The sequence below is a fragment of the Leiobunum rupestre genome, chromosome 9, assembly GCF_980474605.1.
Source record: "Leiobunum rupestre chromosome 9, qqLeiRupe1.1.hap1, whole genome shotgun sequence".
NCBI classification, from domain to species: Eukaryota; Metazoa; Arthropoda; class Arachnida; order Opiliones; family Sclerosomatidae; genus Leiobunum; species Leiobunum rupestre.
In genome coordinates, this window is record NC_143392.1 from 13247721 (window position 1) to 13273560 (window position 25840).

The 25840-nt window shown below is 39.3% G+C and overlaps 1 protein-coding gene across 1 annotated transcript in view; it reads left to right on the forward strand.

Moving 5' to 3' along the window:
• The window catches only part of LOC149926606 (BDNF/NT-3 growth factors receptor-like), a 102338-nt gene extending 78482 nt beyond the window's left edge, over positions 1-23856 (forward strand). The window contains exons 12-14 of the mRNA XM_090158401.1: positions 12177-12432; positions 14176-14334; positions 22953-23856. Of these exons, the coding sequence (XP_090014527.1) occupies positions 12177-12432; positions 14176-14334; positions 22953-23138 (601 nt within the window). The 3' untranslated portion in view covers positions 23139-23856. The remainder of the gene's footprint in view (positions 1-12176; positions 12433-14175; positions 14335-22952) is intronic.
• The last annotated feature ends 1984 nt before the right edge of the window (positions 23857-25840 follow it).

Consider the following 25840-nt stretch of genomic DNA (forward strand, 5'->3'; position numbering starts at 1 on the left):
CTATATCAGAAATACATGAACCGAAATTATCAACGACCTCCTTTTTATTGGGAGGCATTTTCCCATAGTACAAGGAGAGGGAGGAAATAAAAACCGAACGCATTTCAGCCCGCCCGCGGGAGAGGAAAAATTCTAGTGCATCATGGGTAGATTACTTCGACATCTAGTGAGAGGAAAGATCAATAGCCAGGTGGCGTACTCAAGTAGCCTTGGTGAAATCGGGAGAGGCTGAATTTCGAGGGGGGTTTTCTCCTCCTTACCAAATAGAGGGGGGAATGGAAACTTGCCTCCCGTGTTAGAGGAATAGGACGTTGATAATTTCGGTTCATGTATTTCTGCCTATATGAGATATGAAGTTTCCCAAAAGGAGACGTTGCACTACCCATTCGCTTTCCCATGGCAAACGAACATATTTTTGACCACTTAAAACAAAAAAATCTCCATGGGATTTTATCGGTTTCACCTACGAAAATTTAAAATTAAAATTAAAATCACGAAATGGATAATTGGACCACATTTAGGTGAATGTCATCAAGTTTGGGTAAATTGGAACATTTTTGGTCTAAAATTGTAACAATTTTTGGGTAAAATAAGGAAAAAATCTTATTTTTGTTTGAAGTGGTCAAAACCGAGGTCAAAACCATTTTCGGTTGCTATGGCAAATCGAATGGGAAGTGCAACGTCTCCTCTTGGGAAATTTCATATCTCATATAGTTCTAAATAACGCCTGACTTTGAACAAAACCGGCGATAAACAACTCGGGTACTCTCCTTGTAAGTGTTGCCAATATTTATGGTACCAAATTCCCATAATTGAATAATAAACTTCCCACGAATTCCCACAACCTGAAACTTGTTATATTTTTATCGTTTTTGTAAAATCGTCTGCATATCGTGAACTGCATATCGTGAACTGCATATGCTTCAAGGCCAGGGTGACCAGAGGAAATGTAGACAAAGTAACATACACAGACTGCCAGAAAGTTTGTAAACTTCATTTTAAGCGATTTTTACGCCACCTTTTCTTTTTTTTTACGATCTAATTTCATAACTATCCAGAAAATATATAAAAATTGAGACCTTTAAATTATTAAGTAAGTTTTAGTAGAATATCTCACCAAAAACCATAATGTTCATAAAATATTCCCGTTGTCTCACAAAGAAAAAAGAAAAGTCAAAAATTGCACACATTGGGTACGTTCAGTATAGCTCAGCGCTGATACATCATTCATTTTCTTCAACAACTTCATCCTTATCAATTTCATTTACTATTAACATAAGTGGTATACGTTTTAGCTTTTTTTCGGTTTTCTGCCCCAGACAAAAAAATTAACGCCATTTTCAAAAACACCTATGACTGAAAGCGTACGGTTCATCAAAATACTACGTCAGAAAATGTAAATGAACCGAAGTTATTGAAATAGCGCTCAGAATCGGAGGGGATTTTCCTTATGAAAATGATGAGAAAATCGAGTCAAATAAAAGCTAATTTCCGTCCCCGTCTTTTGACGCGCATAAATTGCACTTGGGAATTGTGGGTAAAGCTATTTATATGTATAAATAATGGTTTAATAAAAACAAAAACGTTTTTTTTTCGGCCTAGGAGCGCGCAAAATTTGAAATTCGAGGTCGAAATGTAACTTCTTAAGGAAAACGGCACCAACATGGGGAGTATAGCATTCTGATAACTTGTGTTCATTTACTTCTGATGACACTGATGAGCTTCCAAATACAAATATTTGAATAGAATGTCGTAGCATTATCGAAAGTGGTTAAGCCTAACGTATTCCGAGGTGAAATTGATATTCTTCTCTCTCTCTATTTGCTTTGCCCCGTTTTAGCAAGGCCCATTCACCCGCTGGCAATTTGATAATTGACTTTCCTTTCTTTGCCGGGATGATAAAAATAATCATGTTTTTAAATTTCTTATTCGCCCCTCGGGTCCGGGAGGCAGTTGAAGTGAAAGGCCGTGTGAGGACGACCACCTAACCCCCCACACTTCCGCCACGGATGGGCAATCCCTGTCCCCTTGTATCACCCGTTGGCGTGGTCTCTATACACATTTCTCGCTCCAAGCTTACTCTGTTGGACGACGATTTACTTTGTCTACTATCATAAGTTAATGATACCTCTAAGTAGACAAATGGCTATGCTGCCTATGGCGGATATGCTTGTCCAAATCGACCTATGTCTCTCCGTACCTCGTATCAAAGTAGCTTTAACATACACTTGGAACTGCCGAAGCTGACGTCTCTTTAATCCCGTTTGGTGCAAGGCTAGCTTGAACTTCCCCAAAAGAGATAAATTTCGGTATTCCCTTAGAAAATTCGTTCCCCCCGCAGAGGCAAAAGAACGTTTTTTACACACAATCCTTAGGGATTTGTGTGTATTATGATCACCTACTGTGTAGCCGCCGCCGCCGCTGCCGTACACACGATTGCTCGCGGTACGTTAGTGGTACAAAGGCGATTGATATCTCAATCGATAGGCACTATTATAGCCTCGACGGGATTTTCGTAATTTTGGGATCGGAGCCCGAGAAGTTGGGCAAATGCCCAATTTACTATTTTTTGTGGTTTCGCTTTGTGTGGTTGATATTTTATTTAAAATTAAGTCCGATAACGTTAAAAAAATATTTTGGTTAGGTTAGGATTCAGCGGATATACAACTTCAGTTATATCAGTAAATATGAAATTTAAGTATAGTTTCCTGGTTAATTTACGGGACCCCAATTTTCGCGGTTTTATATTTTCGCCTAAAAGTCTACATAACGTTCTTTAATTTAAGTCCGATTTTCATGAGAGTTATATTTTTGAATAGCTGTGGTTTCCCTTAAACCTAGATTTGCGTTGCTTAATTTTAATTCTAAGTGAGGTTTTTTGGACAGCGTATACGGACCCCCGCAACTTCCGACATGGTAAATCCGCGTGTCTATAGAGTTCTAAACGCCAGTTTCCCTCTCGCATTTTTCAAGGCCGTTCGCGCCGAGCTTGCAACGTGTTCCCAGAAGTAACAATAAGTGTGACCCCCAACGTTTTACGCACGTTTAACGCCCTTTTTACGCACGTCGTACGACAGGAAGTAGGTAAGTAAGATTTGATCAAAAATCACCAGTTTTGTTACTTCTAGGCCTATTCCAGCTTAGGTTGCAGCCGCGTTGGAAAAAGTTAATTTTAAGTGAGTTAATTAGCCATTTCGCGTCATACCTGAATTCTTTACGCGCTGAAGCTATATTCGCATTCCACTGAAAGCCTGCTTGCAATAAGAATAACGTATGAACAGGCACGTAAAAAATAAGTGTGACCCTAAATATTTGTTATGCCCAGAAGTTAAGCATAAGTGTGCCACTAAATATTTTTTGACCAGCTGCCGTACACACGATTGCTAGCGGTACGTTAGTGGTACAAAGGCGATTGATATCTCAATCGGTAGGCACTATTATAGCCTCGAAGGGATTTTCGTAATTTTTGGGATCGGAGCCCGAGATGTGGGGAATTTGCCGACTTTAGTGTTTTTGGTCGATTTTCAATTAAATGTACCCCACCACCAGCGTAGGCACTATTGTCATATTTGAATTTCGTGCCAATTGATACAGGTGCCATCTAACTCGTTCGCGTTTCGCCGCCTTATTTCCAAAACCAGGTAACTCGAAAAACTTGGTTTTTATAAAAATAAATTAAATGAACGTGTTTGCGTTTCGCTACCTTATTTCCAAAACCAGGTTACTCGAAAAACTTGGTTTTTATAAAAAAAATAATTTAAATGAACGTGTTTGCGTTTCGCTAGCTTATTTCCAAAACCAGGTAACTCGAAAAACTTGGTTTTTATAAAAATAAATTAAATGAACGTGTTTGCGTTTCGCTACCTTATTTCCAAAACCAGGTTACTCGAAAAACTTGGTTTTTTTTAAAATTAATTTACATTAAAGTGTTCGCGTTTCGCCACCTTATTTTCAAAACCAGGTAACTCAAATAATTCTTTTCCGATAACATTCCTCTTGGGTTTATTAAGTTAATACATCAGTGGGATTGTGTGTACTTAAATGTCCGTGACATCTTGTTTGCTATTGGTTCAGGCCCGTACACAGCCGCCAAAACTCGGGGGCGCTCAAATTCTTTTTGGGGGTGCCAATACCACCCACCTATGTAATTAGTAAATATACTAATCTGGTTGTAGCCCTAAAATATCCGTCAAACATTTTTGATAAGCTGGTTCAATATTTCTACAATTGAAAAGTTTTTCTGGTGCAGTGAGACGCGCGAAAGCAATTTTCAAAAACTTTAGTAAAATGGTTTCAAATATTTACTGATACTAGCTCTCTAGTAAAAATAATTAATATACAAATATTTTAGATCATATCATTCGGTAATTGAGCAATCGATTTTTTTTGGGTCAGTCGGATTGGGGATGCTCAAGTACTCATTTGGGGGCGCTGAGCATCCCCTGGCGCCCCCCCGTGTACGGGCCTGTATTGGTTTATTTCTCTCAGCCCAATATAGTTTCATTCTCGACCGCACAGCGGCGCTGGGTCCGAGATATTTTTCAAATCTTTCATTTTCGCGGGAGTCGGAGAGACAAGATTTGACATCACATTTTCTGGACAAAGATTCCACCTTGAAAGGGCTTATTTGTCTACTTACGAGGAGACTACCCAGGGTGATAATCACCGATTTTGTTGTCGTTAGAGGTATCATTAACTTATGCTACTATCTACTTCTGTTTCTTCAAGATACTCCTAGAATCGCGATGTATGTTTAAATAATTATATTGCGCTCTTTCGCATTCAAGCTATTTTGAACAACATAGACGCAAAGGTAAAATAATATATTTTACTATCGATTTAAAAAAATACCTAGGATAATATTAACCCTTGGCCCTTCTTTCCGTCCAACACAGTTGGGGTTTGGGAGCCGTGGGGGAGCTGACGCTCCTTCTCACTCCGCCCGCCGATACGTTAACCACCCGCATCTCAGTCCTACGGTTTTACTGAAAATTGATTTCCTCAACGCTTTCAACATGATTCGTCGTGATCGTCTTCTCGCGTGCGTCCTGCAGGATATTCCCGATCTCTATTCGTTCTTGCGCCAGTGCTATAAGGATCCGTCACTTCTTACGTATGGAGAATCTTTAATTTCTTCGGAACGCGGTGTTCAGCAAGGGGACCCGTTGGGCCCGGCTCTTTTCTGCCTTTTCGTGCAAAAAGTGGCTTCCCGGATGAAGTCTACCCTAAATATTTGGTATTTCGATGATTCATCCTTGGGCGATGCCCCGGATGTAGTCAAGGCAGACCTACTACTTTTTCAGGAGCTTTCGGCGGACATTGGCCTCGAGCTAAACCCATTGAAGTGCGAGCTCCTTATTTTAAATCCGGGCGTTTTCGATGATGACTATTTTACGTCCCTTTTCGACTCGGCCGCCCCTGGCATAAAAATTATAGCTCGTTCCAATTATGTCCTTCTCGGTGCGCCACTCTCCGACGAAGCCATTTCCGCTTGTCTCACGTCTAAAACTGACGCTTTGAAAATCATGTCGGAGAACCTTCAGGAAATTCCGGCCCATCACGGCTTTTTCCTTTTGAAAAACTCCTTGGCCATTCCCAAACTCTCGTACCTGCTCCGTAGTGCCGAGGTGTGGAGATGCGTAGACGGCCTAAAAGCATTCGATGAGACCCTACGGCTCGCGCTTCAGGCCGTTACCAATACTTTGTTGGACGAGGCTCCTTGGGAGCAATCATCTCTTCCCGTGTCTAAGGGTGGCCTCGGTGTCCGTCACGCTTCCAAACTCGCTCTCCCCGCCTTTCTTTCTTCCGCCACCAGTGTCGCGGATCTCATTCAAGCTATCCTACCGGACTGCGTATCCGCCACGCGTGACTCGGTACTTCATGACGGTGTTCAGCGATGGGAACGCCTGTCCGAAGCGCCATTACCTTCTCCCGATCAGTGGTCCCATCAACGTGAGTGGAAAGGCCCTCTTTTTGCCAAATCATCGTGTTTCTTGGCTGGTACGGCTCACAGTGATAGAGATAAAGCCCGGCTCCTCTCCGTATCCTCCAAGGAATCTGGCTGTTGGCTCAACGCTCTACCATCGCCGGCCTTGGGTACTTTCTTGGACGACGATTCGTTTCGTATCGCCGTCGGCCTTCGTTTAGGCGCCCGCATTTGCGCCCCACACATTTGTAATTGTTCGGGTCGTCTCTCTCGCCATGCCGCTGTCAACGTCATTTTCAGGCGAGCTTTCGTCACAACCGGCGTTCCTTCCGTCCTTGAGCATCCGGGTCTATCGCGGGATGACGGAAAACTCCCGGATGGGTTGACTTTGGTTCCCTGGTCTGGCGGGAAATCTCTTGTATGGGATTTCACGTGTACGGATCCCCTGGCTCCATCGTATCTGGCCTCCTCCTCCTCAGCCCCTCTCTGGGCCGCTACCCAGGCTGAATTCCGGAAGAAGGCCAAATACTCCGGCTTGGAGAACCGATACATGTTTCGGGCCGTTGCCATTGAAACTCATGGATCTTTCGGGGGAGAAGGCTTAGCCCTGACCCATGCCATAGGTCGGCGTCTTCGTGAGGCTACAGGCGAGCCGCGTTCAGTTGCTTTCCTCCTACAAAGAATAGCGATCGCCGTACAACGAGGCAACGCGGCCTCCGTGATGAACACTTTTCCTCCGGGGGTTTCCCTAGAGGACTATTTGCATTGTTAAAAGTATTTTTCTTGTACATATTTCTATTTACATAATAAAAAGTATCTTTTTTATATTAATTATTAATTTTTTCGGCTAAAAGTATGAAAGTTTAGCCAATTCGAGTAAAGCTCTACCGTGGTACAATATAACTGTGGCGGACATATACTGATTGCTTTCATTAGTGGTGCATCTAGGGGGGCAGTAAGCCCGCCCCCCCCCAGGATGCCCCCCAGGAAGAAGAAGAAAATAATAATGACAGAATCCTTCATAAATCGTTTTTTGTTTATCATTACAAACTCTACCTGAACATGTTTTGGGACTCATCACCCCCCTACCCCCCACCAGAAAACAATCCTGGGTGCGCCACTGGCTTTCATCTTCCGTGATGGTCCATTTATTTATTTTTCCGAGCGTTCAAATTTTAACACTGACAAGATTGAATATTCATTAATTTGTTTATTCTAGAATTTCTTTAAAACTTTCTGATAAAAACATGATTAAAATTACAATTAATTTTATTTTTTAACATGTCGGTCAAGCCGTAATATTAGTTCTACATCGACATAGAAATATATTTAAATACCTAATATCATACGCCAAGGCTATTTATTGACGTAGCAGTTATATTTGTCCCCGCAGCGGTTGCTAAGGAAATACGATTCCAAATTTACCCCGGGGCTATTAATCGAAGTACTGTTTAGATTTGTCGGCGGAGCGCGAGCGGTTGCTATGAAATCACGAGCCCAAAAAAATGGATCCCAGATTTTAGTTTATTATATATTGATCATTGATGTATAATTTACGTATTTCGCTTTGAGACATAACGGACAACACCGCCTACAGGAGATAATGTTCAAACCGAATATTTGGATATACCAGGTTTGGGAAATAAGGTAGCGAAACGAGAACATGAACCTATTTTTGCATTTATATTATTTTTACCCAAGCCATATATTTCCGAGGACCCTAGTTTCGGAAACAAGATAGTGAACCGCGAACCCGTTTATTTCAATTTATTTATTATTACTCAAACCAAATTGTTTGAAATACCAGAAATGAGGTATCCACCGTCAGTACACCCGTACCCGGAAATCAGTGGCGTAGTGAGGTTATTTGGCGCCCAGGACCAAACTCCAAAATTTGCGCCGTCCCCCCCCCCACCTATGCCGGCCCCAATTTCCACCATGAAATTCCTTGTTTTTAAACGAAACCTAATCATTATCAATAACAAAATAAATATTAATCTATTACAATTTAATTGGTATATTAAAAAAATTTCCAGTTTCCAATATCCACTTTAATACTTTAGGTGCCTCTTTGTTTGGCGCCGCCCTGACCGTCGGCACCCGGGGCGTATGACCCCCTGCCCCCCCCCCCCCCGCACTACGCCTCTGCCGGAAATAAGTACAGCTATTTATTTTTAAAGGTTAAAAGGTTAATTTTAATCATGATAATCAGCTTAGCTAATACCCAAGGCATCACCTTAGGCCTAATGGGTAGGAGGGTGGTGGAAAGCCTTCCATGCCACGTGAGGCCACAGCTCCCTACACTAACTATTACCGTTAACCTCAACACGTTTATATGACAACAGTTTACTACTACTGCTACTACTACTACTACTTTTACTATTAGGTCCTTTGAAGCGAGAAATATAAATATGTAAAATGAAAATAAATAAAAAAAATGATCTTCCGCGAGCTTAATTTAGGCTAATAGGAGCCAAGTATTTGGTAATTTAATAATTTCTTTGTAAATGTGGAAACAATTGTACGGCTTAGCCGTAATTTTCTGTGTGCTTAGCTCTACGCTTAATCTTTCTTGGGGATTTCTCCATACCCCATGACCTATCGTCTTCTGGCGTGTACGGGCCCTTTGAAATTTCCCACAAGAGGAAACTTTGTCTCACTAGCTACTGAGGGATTTTCGTTAATATAATCCCCTTATCTTACTTTCGTTTTTTTAGACTATTTATGGTTTTATGAAAGGCGCTTAAAAATATGGCGAAATTTGAACAATTAGAAAAGGCATACTAATAAAAATACAATACAAAGTTAAAAAATAATATTCATATAAATTTAACCTAAAAAGAAATTAAACTCGCTATTGTATTTCTGTTTAAATAATTAATTTATTTTATACATTTTACAAAGTTACAGTAATTATTTAGTCCGTAATATTAGTTCCACATCAGTGTATAAGAGTGGACAAACCTATACACCCTTAGAAGACACAGGTAGGCAAACCAATACAAAACCTGTTGAGGCTACGTGATTTCTTATCGTTTGATATATAAATTGCCATCCTAAGTTAAAGAGTGGATGCCGCCCACCATCAGGAGACCCGGGTGCGCAAACTAATATAAAAGCTGTTGAGCCCATGTGATTTCCTATTGTTTGATATATAAATTGCCATCCTATGTTAGAGAGTGGGCACCGCCCACCCTCAAGATACGCGGGTGGGCAAACCAATACAAAAGCTGTTGAGGCCATTTGATTTCCTATCGTTAGATTCCTATCGTTAGATAGACGGAAAGAATCAAAGGTGAAATAGGTATAGACGTTCTTTCATACTTTTATAGACGTTCTTTCATAATTATATAGACGTGTTTCATACTTTTATAGACGTTCTTTCATACTTTTATAGACGTTCTTTCATAATTATATAGACGTGTTTCATACTTTTATAGACGTTCTTTCATACTTTTATAGACGTTCTTTCATACTTTTATAGACGTGTTTCATACTTTTATAGACGTTCTTTCATACTTTTATAGACGTTCTTTCATAATTATATAGACGTGTTTCATACTTTTATAGACGTTCTTTCATACTTTTATAGACGTGTTTCATACTTATATAGACGTTCTTTCATACTTTTATAGACGTTCTTTCATACTTTTATAGACGTTTTAATTATCTTATTTTTATAGAAATTTCATACAATTTTGGCCGGTTTGGCGCCCCATAACAAACACTTAACGACAATCCATCCAATGCAATAGTCCGACTTCGATATATATATATATATATCTCGATGTGGAACTAAAAAGTCTACCACGACCATCCCCCTTTTTTTCAATGGCCCCCCCTCCCGGCAGCGGCGAGTTGTCACTACCATGGATTAAATAACCTTATTGAATCCATGTCACTACGGTGTTGGATTGAACGCCGCCTCGGAATTCCCCTCCCTACTATTCCTTCATGCTGCCACTATGAAGTTATACTTCTATAAATCAGACCATTCACTGACTACATTTCGTTAAAAACAAATTGTAATTTATTATTATTATTAATATTATAAATTATAATAATTTAGTCAGCGAATGCAAATTAAAAAATATCTTTTTGAGTCTTCAATCAGAGCGGAGGAAAATTTCCTACTTTTGCATTATCCAGATACAGGCTAATTCTGATAGTGTTTGACCGTGTTTCCATTCTGAGCAGCAAGAGACAATGTTATCGTAGTTCTCAGTTACTTATATACGTTCTTGATAGCTCTCGGAAATCGAAACGCTTTTTACACACAATCCTAAGGATTTGTGTGTATTAGTCTCACGTACAGTGTAGCCGTTGGCGCTGCCGCCGATGGCGCCGTGTCGCGCATACCTCTTCAACGGTTAAGGCTAGAAGAGTCAATGATATCTCGTTTGAATGTACATACATTGCCATTAATAGCCTTTCATAAAGTTTTCAAATCGTTTCCCTCGGGCGTTTTTCAAGGCCGTTCAGAGTGGGCCAGAAGTAACAATTAAGTATGACACTGATCTACCTAGTCTTCAGCGTATAACCAGAAGTAATAAGTGTGACACTCAACGTAACAAATAAGTGTGATCAGAAGTAACAAATAAATATGATCAGAAGTAACAAATAAATATGATCAGAAGTGACAAATAAGTGTGATCAGAAGTAACAAATAAGTGTGATTAGAAGTGACAAATAAGTGTGATCAGAAGTAACAAATAAGTGTGATCAGAAGTAACAAATAAGTATGATCAGAAGTAACAAATAAGTGTGATCAGAAAAACAAATAAGTGTGATCAGAAGTAACAAATAAGTATGAAACTGATCGAACTAGTCTTTGTCGTATAACCAGAAGAAATAAGTGTGACACTCAACGGCTGACTAGTAGTAGCAAATAAGTGTTATCAGAAGTAAAAAATAAGAGTGACACTGATCGAAGGTATCTTCGATGCTTTCAAAGTATGACTAGAAGTAACAAATAAGTGTAAATTTGTATATATGTGTGACCGTGGATATATATTGGTTGTGATACCGGCGTTGCAGGTTGCTGCGAATAGCTCAAACAAACTTAACACATTAGAAGGATTGTGTGTATTCTGACTGTCGTACGTCTTGTTACTATTGTAGTACAGTGTAGCCGATACCACCGTGTCGTACATAACTCCTTACCAGTTAGGGTTATAAATTTCAACGATATCTAGTTCGACGCTACATTTTCCGGCCTCGGTATCCCAATCTATATTTTTTTAAATCGGAGCCCAAGAAGTTAATCATTTTTCCATTCAAGTGCTTTTTCGCGATTTTCGACTTTAAATATACATACTTTTTTTTAAATTAAGACCGACTTGGTTGAAAATTATATTTTTAGTTAGTTAATTTTAAATGAGGTACTTTCTGGCCAATTCGCCGGACTTCATAACCCGCGTACGCGCTATTGGGATATTTGAATTTCGTACCAATTGATACAGGCGCCATCTCACTCCAAAAAAACTAGCTACCTTATTTCCAAAACCAGGTTTCCCCAAAAATTCGGTTTGTCTAAAAATTAATATCAATGAACGTTTTCACGTTTCGCTACCTTATTTCCAAAACCACTCTTTCTTGAGCGGTAAAATCGGCGTTCCTCTCTTTTCGCTCTTTTTGAGCGGGAAAATAAGCGCCGTTCTCTTTTTCACTCTGTTTTGAGCGGGAAAATAAGCGCTCCTCTCTTTACGCTCTTTTTGAGCGGGAAAAAAAGCGCCGTTCTCTTTTTCACTCTGTTTTGAGCGGGAAAATAAGCACTCCTCTCTATTCGCTCTTTTTTGAGCGGTAAAATCGGCGCCCTTCTCTGTTCGCTCTTTTTTGAGCGCTAAATTGGCGCTCCTCTCATTTTCACGCTCTTTTAAAAAATATTTTTCCGCTCAATTTTGCTTATAATAACAAAGCGCTCACAATGAGAGGAGCGGTGCCCACCACTGATAGGAAGTAGGCTATTTTACCTTCCCATTATTAGAGCTCGGCGAAACAGATAAATTAACCGCTAAAATTTCAATTAACCATAAAAATTACGATTAACTGTTTATTCGTGGATATTTTCCTGACTAAAAAGCAATTTAACATGTAAAAATAATAGATTTTTTCGGATAATTTGTGGATAAAAGTGTGTTTTGGATAAATATAAATAAAGTGATTAATTCTTATCCAAACGCCGAGCTCTACCCATTATCCCTTTAATGCCTATTTCATTAAGTTAGTTTTGGCGTCTTTATCTCCTCAGGGAAAGAAGTCCAGAGTTGGCGGCGAGTGCGACCAGCTGCCGGCCACAGCACCAAGGACACCGCGACCATTTGCCTCTAGAGGCGTTGCTGGCCATCTCCCTCCAAATATCGCTGGGGGTCGAATATTTGGCTTCCCAGCATTTTATTCACCGAGATTTAGCCACCAGAAATTGCCTGGTTGGTAGCGACCCCCTGGTGGTCAAAATCGGAGACTTCGGAATGTCCAGAGATGTTTATAGTACCGATTATTATAGAGTGAGTTGTCCTTTTTTATTCGCTTGAAAATTTTGGTAATCGATAAAAATAAACCTAGTCGCCTGGTGGGGAGCTTCACCCTCCACACCGGTGTACGAGGGTAAGAACACTTCTACAGGCGCTAGAAGGTCAAAACTTCAACTCGTTTTACTCTGATCAGGGAGGAATTAACTAATCAGAAATATTTAATATATTTAATTCGCATTACCTAAATTAATATTGCTACCACCATAAATAACACATAAGCAGTGGCGTAGCTGATGGTCCACAGGGGACCCAAGCGTCTGGGGGCCCTGATCACCATAAATAACATATAAGCAGTGGCGTAGCTGATGGTCCACAGGGGACCCAAGCGTCTGGGGGCCCTGATCACCATAAATAACATATAAGCAGTGGCGTAGCTGATGGTCCACAGGGGACCCAAGCGTCTGCGGGCCCTGATCACCATAAATAACATATAAGCAGTGGCGTAGCTGATGGTCCACAGGGGACCCAAGCGTCTGGGGGCCCTGATCACCATAAATAACATAAGCAGTGGCGTAGCTGATGGTCCACAGGGGGCCCAAGCGTCTGGGGCCCTGATCACCATAAAAAAATTTAAAAGGGGGGTCCCGTTGAGATTTTTGCGGGGGGGGGCTCTGAGTTCTCAGCTACGCCACTATATATTAGTACGACGATTAACAAATATTATCACTGAACTGATTTTCCGAGCTACTGCGCAATCAAGATTTAGTTTAGCACAGGGCGCCTTAGTTTTTAAACTATGCCCAAGGACGATAAGATACTACTCACAAGGAGACATCCCGAGGTGTTTCTCCCCGATTTTTTTGAAACTCGGGAACTGAGTAGACCTTCATGTACCTTGAAAGCTCCGAAATGGAAAAGTTTCAATGGACATTCGTTTTGCCATGGCAACCAAAAATGTTTTTCACAACTCAAGTTCAAACTTTCTCTACGTAAAATAGCATTGGTAAATCACGGATTGTAAACCCTAACGATTTTATCGATTCAACCTATTTTTACCGAATTTTATTCAATTGTTTTGCCAAAATTTAAATTTTTTAATTTTTTGAAAATGACATCCGTGATTTTCCCAAAAAGAAAGTTTAAACTTGAGTTGTGAAAAACATTGAGAGCTGACCGAGAATGGCTCGTATGTGTTTATTGATTCTGAAGACAATTCGCGGAAATCATGGCGCGAATGTGGGCGCGAATTTTTTATAAATAGGAAAATTCATGGGTGACGTCGTGTGACGTAGCACTGCCATTACTCTATTCGTTAATTTGACTTTATAAATAATGATATTTACATTTTAATATTATTTTTGCATCGTTTGCTTTAATAAGTTTATTTAAGAATAAACGTTCTTATGACTTTTAATTTGTCCGTAGTAGACGCTAGATCATAGGCGCCGTTACGATACCTAGACTCGTTTCGGTCGCGAATAGGTATATTATGTTACTTAAGGTACAAATAAAAGGACATTCTTAATTGAACCTAAGACACTGTATCATCAACCATTAAGACAGGTAGTTTAATCTCTAAAATACTCTTAAAGGCTTATTGGGCTAAACGGTATTTAGTCCCTGGGCAATCTGCGAAACTTTTTGAGTCCTTTATTTCCGTAACGACTCGTCGTGGGATAAAATGGACGAAACAAAATTGAAGAAGCTTTTAATAGAACCTCCCGTTCCCTGGAGTGGCGAAACCGAAACTTCTCTTTCTCTTTTGACTGGGCGCAGGTGGGCCGTCATACGATGCTCCCCATCCGCTGGATGTCTCCCGAAAGCGTCCTCTATCGGAAGTTCACTCTCGAGTCGGATGTCTGGAGCCTCGGAGTAGTCCTCTGGGAGGTCTTTACGCACGGTCGACAACCGTGGTGCGAACTCTCCAATCACGAGGTAAGTTTATCTTTCCTTCCCTCCATTGTTCGCGAGGCCGGAGGGAAACTTTTACAGTGGTTGTTTGTTCGTGTTTGGCAATTTGACCCTCAAAAGTACACCATTACGCCTTGCTCCGTAATTGGAAGCGTTTGCGTTAAAAGCGATTCCACCGTTCTATATATTAGCTTTTAGGTTTAAGCAAATTCCGATTTACGCGAGGAAGAGCGTGGTCCCGCTGTTATGTGGTTCTACCGACGCCCCCGGAATCATCGTGCCATTAGACGCTACAATGAAACATCTCCAAGGAAATTGATTGATAAGTACTATTTCCGAGATCCAGGACCCGCGAGTTACTGTTTATATAGCGCTTGTTGAAGTAATGAAAACTTTTCATTTGTACGCGTACCAGGTATCTTTTTTTTACTTATTAAGGCTTAGCAAAAACACGGCGTTCTATCTACAGGTTAAAAGTTAGCATTATTTCAACAAGCACTATAATGTATAAACCGAGACTCGCAGGTGATCCGCGACCCCTCTTTGAAGGATTTAGTTCGGGTATCATCCGTTTTGACTGAACTTCCTTTCGACCGAAATCCCATTCGACCGAATAATTTAATATTTAATATTAGGTTAAGATTAAGATAGGTTAGGTTAGGCTCAGGTTTAGGTTTAGGTTAGGTTTAGGGCTAGGTTAGGTTTAGGTTAGGTAAGATTTGGTTAGGTTAGGTTAGATTTAGGTTTAGGTTAGGTTTAGGGTTAGGTTAGGTTTAGGTTAGGTAAGATTTGGTTAGGTTAGGTTAGATTTAGGTTTAGGTTAGGTTAGGTTAGGTTAGGTTAGTTTTAGGTAAGGTGAAGATTATGTTATGTTTTGTTATGTTAGGTTAGGTTAGGTTTAGGTAAGGTGAAGATTATGTTATGTTTTGTTATGTTAGGTTAGGTAAGGTTAGGTTAGGTTAGGTTTAGGTAAGGTGAAGATTATGTTATGTTTTGTTATGTTAGGTTAGGTAAGGTTAGGATAGGTTAGGTTAGGTTTAGGTAAGGTGAAGATTATGTTATGTTTTGTTATGTTAGGTTAGGTAAGGTTAGGATAGGTTAGGTTAGGTTTAGGTAAGGTGAAGATTATGTTATGTTTTGTTATGTTAGGTTAGGTAAGGTTAGGATAGGTTAGGTTAGGTTTAGGTAAGGTGAAGATTATGTTATGTTTTGTTATGTTAGGTTAGGTAAGGTTAGGATAGTTTTAGGATTAGGTTAGGTTTAGGGGTTTCGTAGACGATAGTATAATTAAATTTATTTTCGGTCGAATGGGACGAAAAATATACTTAATTGAAAATCGCACATTTTGGCTACTTTCGGTCGAATGGGACTAAAGCTTATTTCGAGGGTTTATTTTGGGAGCCAATGACTCCCGGACTGCCCCTAATTGCAAGTCTGGTCCTAATGACTGTCATTCTATTCTGACACAGGCATTTGGTGTGGAACACCAACACTCCATTATATATATGGCTTTAGATATTTCTGGCGCTAGTTAGTGAATTCTTGCTCAAATTATTAGGTCCCTTCCATAAAGAATGCTTTACAAATGACGCTATTTTCAACCAACGTCTCAATTGTCTGCTTAAATGTGCAGCACACGCGCAGCAAATGCTAGTGTCAGTTCAGCCAATCATTTTGTTTTGCCTTAGTTCGCTTAAAAGACCAGAGATTTTAGGAAAACTGAATTTAATTAGGTAACAAACGTAGTATTTCGACGTAGGCGAATTGAAAACCTAAAGGGAATAGAACCTCCAACGCGTTCTTTATGGAAGACCCCATCAATTTCCTTTATTCCCTTCACAATCAGCGATTATCAGCGCCGCAGGTGTGAAAAGCCGTGGGAGGCAGCGGACAATATTTGAACCTTCGGAGGGTGACAGAAATACCAGAGGTTTTATTCCCTTTAAGACTAAAGAACCAAACAATTTGAAAATGTTTAGAAATGCGTACCCTTTGCAGACGAGCCTCATAAGGCCGGGTTTAACATCCGTTTATGGAACCAAGGTTTATTTTTTGTGCTGAAATGTTTTATAAAAGTTATACTTCGGTTTACATAACCCAGGTTTTTAAGCCTGGTCTGAAAAGCGTATTTGATCTTATTTCCAAAGAGACGGTTAAATTATTTCCAATGGCTTCCCGGCTTCGGAAAGTTTTTTGGAGAAGAGAAGGTGGTTCTGGAGGGGAACGTAGGATATCTCTAGTCCAGGCGGTACTTACCTAAGGCCGGCACAGGGGGAGTGCAAGGTTGCTGGAAGTGGGGGAGTAGTCTTTTTAGTCCGACGTACGCATTTAAAGACATCTAATGGTCAATGTTAAATATACAAAACTGTCTCTACCAGCGTTGCCAGATGTAAAAAATGATATTATGATATACGAACTCAAAAATTATTGGCTAAATTATTTCACTAGCAATTATGTAGGCTTGTTTAAAAAATTTAGTCAGTTTTTAAACATTTTATTTATTAAAAAGTTTATTTAAAAGACCAAACCACCACAAATTGCCGTTATCGACCTCAAGATTCAATTTAAACAAAAGGCGACCAATAACCTTTTTGGGCTGAACATGAGTGCAATATGTTAAAGGGTTCGAAATTATTGACAATATGGTAAGTCCTATCAGAATTATTGAAAATATGGTACGGTCTGTTAAAATTATTGCAAAAAGATGTATCGTATGGCATACTGGTTAAATTATGGTACGTCTGGCACGCACAAATATCAACTAATCCAGTTTCGAAAAATTACATCTCTTTTTATTAATATATTATAAATTCGTCATCTATGAGTGAGCAGCTTTCATTTAAGGCATTTGACATGTTGCTTGAACAAAGTGACATTTATTTTTAACCCTATTTCGTCCATCTTTGTCGGCGTCTGCCGCCAGATGGCTTCCGGTTTGGGTGGTAGACGCTCCAATTATTAATTCTGTAATTATTTCCGGTGCCATCTGCGAAATAATTAACATGCTTGAAAAATTGAGCCAAATGTCAATTTTTTTTAAAGGTGTTAGTTAACATCTATTAACGGGGTATCAACATGCAGGTTCGACATTTTTCAATTCGTACAGATTTACGCTCATTTTTACAAATTTTCATTTTCTGAGTTATCGCGTGTCGAAATGGTAAACTGGATTTTGATTATTTGCTAAACAAAATTTAAATATCGGATTTACTAAATTAGGGGTGCCCAAAGTGGCGTTAAACATATTATACTTACTAAATCAGTGGTGTCCAAAGAGGCGACCTTTACTTAATGGCTATCACCACCTTCAACATGTTTATCTTGAAAAGATACTAAAATATTATAATAAAAAATAACTGCTATAAACATGGCGATCTCGACCTTGAGAATGGTCATCTTGACCTTGAAAAAGGCGATCTTTTGGATCGGAAACTTGGTTAACCCACGTATTAAATAATGCCCTTGAAATAAGCTTATCCAGCAGAGGGGCACAGGCGCCCCAGAATCAAATTCCTGGCCACGCTACTGACTTAAATGTGCAGAAATTAGTCAATTCTCATTAATTCTAGCCATAAGTAAAATAATAACCATAAGTTATTAAGTATGTCAATCACCGAACTGATATTTAGAACTATTACGCGATTTAGGATTAGTTCTCAGCACAGAGCCCCCTAGTGTCTAAATATGCCCAAGATGAAATATTCTACTAACAAGAACGATAATCCACTACTCAGTTCGAGTGCGAGTCGGAGCTTGCCGAGCATATCAGTATCAAAAGGTTCAGTGAGGAAAATTGAATTTAAACAATAGAAAATGTCATACTTATTGTTATTATGTTACTTATGTTTCAGTGTATGTTATAATTTGAAATTACTGTTTAACTAAAGAATAACTCTCTTGTAAACAACAAAACATTATTTTAATTAACACACCAAACCCGTACATTTAACTTTATATTCGGTGGAGTAACTCTCTCTCTTTTTTAGTGCTGCCAACTCGTGCACATTATATTTCCTATTTTAAATTAAGAGTAGATACTAATAAGCAGATGCTAGCGAAATCTGTCATTAGGTTCAAGAATTATATACAAACACTACAATGTAAGACGCTCTCCATTTTGTATTATAAAAATAGGGTAATATTACTCCGTAGCTTGGACCCTTTTTATTTTCGTTAGAGTAATATCTATGGGGGACGTAGTGCGACGTCGCACTGATACCACGTTTTAAGTCAGAAAATTGTAAATGTTTGCCACCGCTTTAGACATAGTAAACGTTAATCTAATTCAGTGAGATTTTGATTACAATCATTATCAAACTATTAGTCGAATTTTAAAGTTCAATATTGGGTCTGAGCTTAAAGCAACAACCGCTTTAATTTAAATGTTCTTTCAACCATGGGCCAAGGTTCAAGAATATAAGGGAACTGGCTGTTCCCTAAGAGAAACAAACACAAGGAGAACGCAGCTAGCCTTTAAACACGCTAACGCAGTGTTGTGTACAAATTTCATTGGACGAACCTTTACGCTGAATAATAATAATAATATTTATTCGCCCTAATAATTCCCTTTTATAACAGGGAGGAACCATACAAAATGATTCGCGAGCACAAATTCACAAAATAAAATTCAAATGAGCATATAAGTATAACATTCAATTAGTTACTTTAAAGTTAAAATTGCGTTAAAAATAACCGATTTCAGTAGCGAGAATAGTTGATAACAACGTTTACACCGTTCATTGCTTTCGACTCGCCCATTGTAATAGAACACGTATTGTTTCATTAATTCGCCAAACACAAGGGTTAATTAGGGTCCAATCCCAGCGCGGGGGGGGGGGGAGACAATTTCCGAATTTTCCCCTTCCGACGGCAGCAGGCGCTAAAGCGTCTAACCAATGAAAATTGTACACAAATAAATGCACGACTTTTGACGATTTGCGTTCTCCTTGTGTGGGGTGCTGTGTTTGTTGCTCCTAGCTGTTCCCGATTTTTGGACACGGTAGGTGTGGCCTAAATCGGCAGGATCACCGGGGTACATCAGCCGCTTTGAAACGCCTCAAGAGTCAAGAATTCTGTTCAACAAACATTACGAGAGGCTTAGTCGACAGTACGTGTGAGAAAGTTAGGCTAGGCTTAGTTCATAAACGTTTTTAAGTTTAGAAATCAAATTAATTCCAGCGAATTTTATTAAAAAAAACCTCAGTCATATGCAGCTTACTGGTTAATTTTACTTAACACGATAGTTAATTTAAATTACTTACACTTTTAAAGAACTAATTTAAAAAATAAAAGCTCTAAAACTTACTAAGCCTCATCATTTAACCGAGGGGCTGATCACTCCGCGTAATCGGTGTACAGAGCCGTACCTTTGACTGTAATAATGGGACTACGCGTAATCTTTGAAGTCCCTGCCTTTGGCAGTGCTAATCTAAGCGTAGTCCGGTGTACAGACTTTCTAAGAGTGGTTAGCCCCTCGCATTTAACCGACAACAACGGCGCCATTTTGTCAAAATTTTACGTGAACGTTCCGGCTTCTCTAATGTGAATCCTCTTAGATTCTTGGTCCATGTTTCAACTGCCGGAATCAGGTGCCTGAATGAGCAAACAGCGTTCATACATTCATTTTAAAGTTCCGTCCAAAATTTAAACTGCCCACGAGGTTTATATACAGGGTGTTAACTAAAAAATGGACCAGGGCGAATATCTCAAAATGTGTTTTAGCTACGATTTTGAAATTTTAGGTTGTTATAGAGCGCTCAGGGGGTCACCCAACTATGAAAATGTCAATGACCTTGAACCATGTCTTCAAGGTCATTCGAAAATTAACTTGAGAACCGTAAGAGCTACGAAGTTGGTACCAATTAGAAAGTTGTTTCCCGTCACATTTTATGGTTAACTAGCTTTGACTCGATCTGATTTGCGAAATAGGAAGTCGAGAAATGTTGGGCCAAAAACAAGACGGTCGTTAAGTTGATAACTTGTAGAGGACGAGTTTTGGGAGCTGAAATTTTCAAACTAAAGACCCTCAACAAATTTCAGTACTCTAACAAGAGTACTTTTAAAGTTATCAGTTGAACATCGTCTTTAAGACGTTATCAACTTAACGACCTTCTTGATTTTGGCCTAACATTGCTCAACTTCCTATTTCGCAAATCAGATCGAGTCAAAGCTAGTTAACCATAAAATGTGACGGGAAACAACTTTCTAATTGGTACCAACTTCGTAGCTCTTACAGTTCTCAAGTTAATTTTCGAATGACCTTGAAGACATGGTTCAAGGTCATTGACCTTTTCATAGTTGGTTGACCCTCTGAGCACTCTATAACAACCTAAAATTTCAAAATCGTAGCTAAAACACTTTTTGAGATATTCGCCCTGGTTTATTTTCAGTTAACACCCTGTATTACACTGCATAGGTTTTTGGCTATTAAAATCAAATCTAGCCGTCATTATAGGGTCTTCTAGCCTTATGTAATGGTAATGGATCAAGTTGTATACTAACGTCGTAAGTGTTTACAAATCGGGCTAACACTAATATAATTAGAGCACTCATCCATAGAAATAAAGAACGTATTGAGGGTTTACCGTTAAAGCTATCTTTCTGAAGGGGCTCGAAATACCAAAACAGCCGACTCTCCGTAGTCGAAGTGCCTTCATTGGTATGAACTGTCTATTGAGACTCCTACCCAAACGTAAGGAAAATATTCTAGGATACAATTTTAACAAACTTTCCCGTCCTATTTGATAGAAATGACTTTATTTACCATTCCTTCCGCGTTGAGTTTTTAAGCTCTCTCCCTGCGGGTTAGAGTGGTTATCCCCCTTTCCATAACCGGGAGCTGTTGCCTTTCATGGCATGAAGGGCTTTTCACCATACTCTTAAGCAATTTAACCCTGCCAACGGTAAAATTTTGACTTCTCTAGTCACTACTTGACTTAAGGCCCATTTTCATGCTCGCTGGCAGCGGATAAAAATCATCAAAATTCGCTTCCGCCACTCGCAAGCGTGAAAATAAAGCTAAAATATCTGTTTGAAATAGATCGACGCGGAAAGTGAACAAGTGTGTAGCGGAAGCGGATTTTGTCGATTTTTAACCGCTACCAGCGAGCATGAAAATGGGGCTTTAGGCCTGTGTGACAATTAATTTTGTGGGGAAAATTAAACTAAGTATATACTTGCTTCGCTTCAGTATCTGGTCAATGAAGAACACCCAGTTAAATTTCTTTACATAATATATTTTTAAAATCGTTAAATACATTTTTTGGATGGTTAAATTAATCTAATTTGGATCGTCTCGTGAAACCCTAAATGAGACTTTTTGAATTGTATACTAAAAGAGACAAGATATTTCATGACCCGCTTTTAACACGAGCAAACATTTTACCTAACTTTGTTGGTGATCGACTTGAGTTCGCCAAACGTGTTGCATTTTTGTTCACACGTTCTGCCAAATGTTACTGAGATATGGCGGCTGAACCGGTGAATAAAATAATTCGTAAATCTTTAAAATATACCTTTATAAGTATAATATTGTTGCATAAGTGTGAAACTTTATATTCTTCACATGCAAAGGTTTTATTGAGAGCTATTCACCAGACAGACTGCATTACGAGCTTCGTTACAGTTTTGCGTCCGCTTGCTAACGCGTCACACGTAGCCTTTCACAGCGCCTCGCTAGAGGGAGATTTTCTACTTGTGATGACGTCACTCCGTTACTAGCTCTCAGTAAAATATTCCCCAAAGTGACAAACTTATGGAACAATATTATAGACTAAAATATTGGAGCTACGGTTTAGTTATGCGAATGTTTTCTTACATTCTATCTAAGCAACTCGATTTGTGACAATATTTTTCTAAAATGCTGATTCGTGTGCTCAGTAGCACTTTAGGCAGATGAATAATATTAACAAGAACTAAAATTTTTGCAAAACATTGCTTAGCTCTAAATATTTAAATCAAGTAATTTTCGTACATATCCTTTCAATTACAGAAAACTAAATTATAATATTAATTTTGAATACTTTTATTAACGTAAATTTACATATTTTGTAGTAGAAGAGGTTTTTTTAAGAAAATCGAAAAAAGTTTATCTTTGGTTAACGCAAGAAATATCTTTTCAAAACTGTCGGGTAGTGTCATCGGCTTTAAAGCAAGTGTCGACTCTATCGTTGCCCTCTGTATTTTTGATTGGGTCTATGCAACGAAGATGGCTACGGTTTGCTTAGATCGCCGGGAAGGTGCTTCCATCTATTATCGACTTTCAAAAACGTATTGTCATTTATTTGAAAGTCGACGATTACGTGATTGAAACACGTGATTGCAGAAAAGCCAATCCAAGCTAAGTTGACGGCGCACGTGATTATGCAAAGCCAATCAAAGGAAGGGGTACGTCGAGGCACCTACTTTTGAGGGAATAATTTGCTTGCTCAACTTGTTTCAATTTCGACTAAGCTCTACGTTAGTGACATCTCTCGCTCACCAATGATACTAACCTTAAAATAGGAGCCGACACTTGCTTTAAGAGACATGGTTCAACAGAGCACACACAGATTTTTATTTCAGAGAAACCTACTAATCCAATATTATTGCACGTTATTTTTGATATTAGCAGATTTTTTAAAAGAAATTTTCTTTCCGGTTAGGTTGTCCAGGAAGTGACGACGGGGAAGTTGTTGCCGCAGCCGGCCTGTTGTCCGGATGACGTGTACCGCATGATGGTGTGCAGTTGGAAGACGCGACCACTTGAACGTTTAACCGCTCAAGAACTGCGAATTCAGCTACAAAATTTCGTGCACCACGAACCGGAGTATATCGACGTCGTAGCGTGATTTTTCGCGTCAAACTATTTTTCGTTCACACCAGCCAAGGCTAATTCTATTCGTCAAACTTTCGGGTTTCCAATTTTACGGCCAAAAATTTCAATCTGGCTAAAATTGGACGCCGGGAGAAGAAAATGTTTCGCGTACTTTTTTTCTCCCCCCGGGTACCTCTTACGAACGATTAGAAAATTTGTTATTCATCGACTTTGTCGACGTTTTCAAAGTTTAATCTCTTTCGAGCTCCGACAAAGTTTGACGTTCCGTGAAACGACCTCGCGTACGAAGAATATGACTCGGAAATGATTCAACTTCTATACTTTTCGGGAGTTTCGGGACAGCCAATTTTCTTCGCTAAAATCATAGATGTACGTCTGATTTTGTATTAAATATTTCGTCGTTGTTAAGAGGACCCAAAATTGCCTCCCTTCTCAATCGTGAAACTCTCACGCCCGGCTTTAGAAAGACACGAAAGTAGGTCAAAATATTCGTTCGATTTCGTTGTAGCCATAGACATATAAAATAGTATAGACCCATGACGCAGGCTTGGGCGAGCTATTAAAACACGGTGGAGACAGCTAGCAGAATACAGTATTTGGCCCTGGGGTGGTGATCAAAGCACCATCTATAAGTGACAAAAAGATTAAAAATCTGGCTTAATAGAGACCTCTAGTGGCCAACTTGGAAGTTTCGCGAGAAGATGATTGTAACACTGACTGTTAGTTTTTTATTCAAAATGGAATTTTAAGCAATTAAATATAATTAATAAATTTAAATTAATAGCCTTACGATTTCAAAAAAGTTTGGAAAATAAGATATTATGATTGGGGAAACGTAACAACCAATAGCCACTCAAATTAACGGAAAAAATATGAAAAGTTTTATAAGCCTCGGCTGTATTTATAATATAATAAACACACAATAAAATATTATTATTATTATTATTATTATTATTATTTTCTCAAAATTCCTTTAGTTTCTCACCTTCCCCGCGTTGGCGCCATTATCGCCACCCCAGGGCAAAATACGGTAGAATCATGGGTCTCTCTTGCAGAGTAAGTTTGAAGATAATGAAGGTTTGTTACAATGTTTCGTAGAAAATCCACTAGGGCTAACTGCAAATAGTCTGCAAGACACAGGAAATGCTCCTCATTTTTTATCTTTGTAGCTACAAGCATATATTTAGGTTTAGTGGTAAATTCTTAAAATTAGGTTTTAATACGGTAAAGATGAGCCTAGTTTGGAAACTCGCTAGCACTGATTTTCAGCGATTTTTGTTATTTTGAGCGAAATTAAGCGGTAAAATGTAAGTAATTGGAATAAAATTTTTAAAAAGTTTACTGTAAAAAATGTCTCAGTTTACATTGAACTTTCAATGTTAGAATTAATTATTCCAAAAAATTAACAGACTATTATTATGTTAATCAGAATCTGACCATTCCTATGCATATACAGGGTGTTTCACAAGGTTATGCAAAATTTGAAGGAGTTGTAGGGGGTGAGTTGAGAAGTATGCCTGTTTTTAGTCTTACACGAGCCGTATTTAGTCTTACACGAGCCGTATAGGCTCTTAGTAAGACTCCTGGTCTCGCTCCGTTGTCCGGCGTCCGCCGCCGCCGCCGTAGGCATGACACGGCACGGTAGAAATCATACTAAACTTAGAAGAATCCTCGCACGCGATTGCGAATAACAGCCACGCGAGGAAATCAGCCTCTAGAAGTAACAATCAGAAGCTAGAAGCATCATCCTACAACTCTTAGAGAAAGAGACACGGGAGAGTCACGTGACACACAAGAGAGGACGCGGGAATCGTCACTACGTCTAGACTGGCGCTGTGGTAGAGCTGTACCGCGAAATGGCTGGGGAGAGGACGCGGGACAGTGTTTCCACTTTGCGGCGAAAAAGGGCGTTTTCGGCGAAAACTGTCTCGGTGGGCACAATAAATTTTAAAACCGGCGAAAAGGCGAATAAGCGGCGAAAACCATTGAAAACGGCGCAAATTACGGCGAAAATATTTTTCGATATTTTCAGTCAGAAAAACTAAAAAATCGTCGTCTCTGTAGTCCCTCTACTCTGACCCCTATGACCGCCCATTAAATTTTTATATATACCAATAAAAAATGTGTAACATTTAAAGAAATAAAATGTATTTTTTTATTTAAAAAATTTTGCCTAAATCTAAAATTGGAAATAAAGAAAAGTAAAATATGCAGTGACACTCACTAAAAAAAATTAAGGTAAATCTATGGGGGGAAATTGCGGCGAAAACGGCGGCGAAAATCGACTATAGAACCGGCGAAAACTGGTAAAATTGCCCCTAAAATAGGCGAAAATCTCTACCGCAGAGTGGAAACACTGACGCGGGAATCGTCACTACGTCTAGACTGGCGCTGGGGTAGAGCTAGAGGATAGCGCCGCCGATCAAACGCCGCCGAAACATTTTCATTTCGCCGCCGAATTAATTTCCATTATTAAAGTATAATAATTACGTTTTGAGATCTAAACTACATAGATTTTTCTTTTAGTAGTGCTACGATTCCTAGGCTGTTGGATGCACCGTACTAGCGTTATAAAATTAAAAATAATTAATAATTTCCAAAAGATCTGGCACCACTGCACCGCGCGCACCAAGATTTTCTGCAGCAGATAGCTGGGATAGGAGAGATAGAAATGAAAATGGCTTTGGAGTTGCCTCGCCTCGTATTTTGTAATAA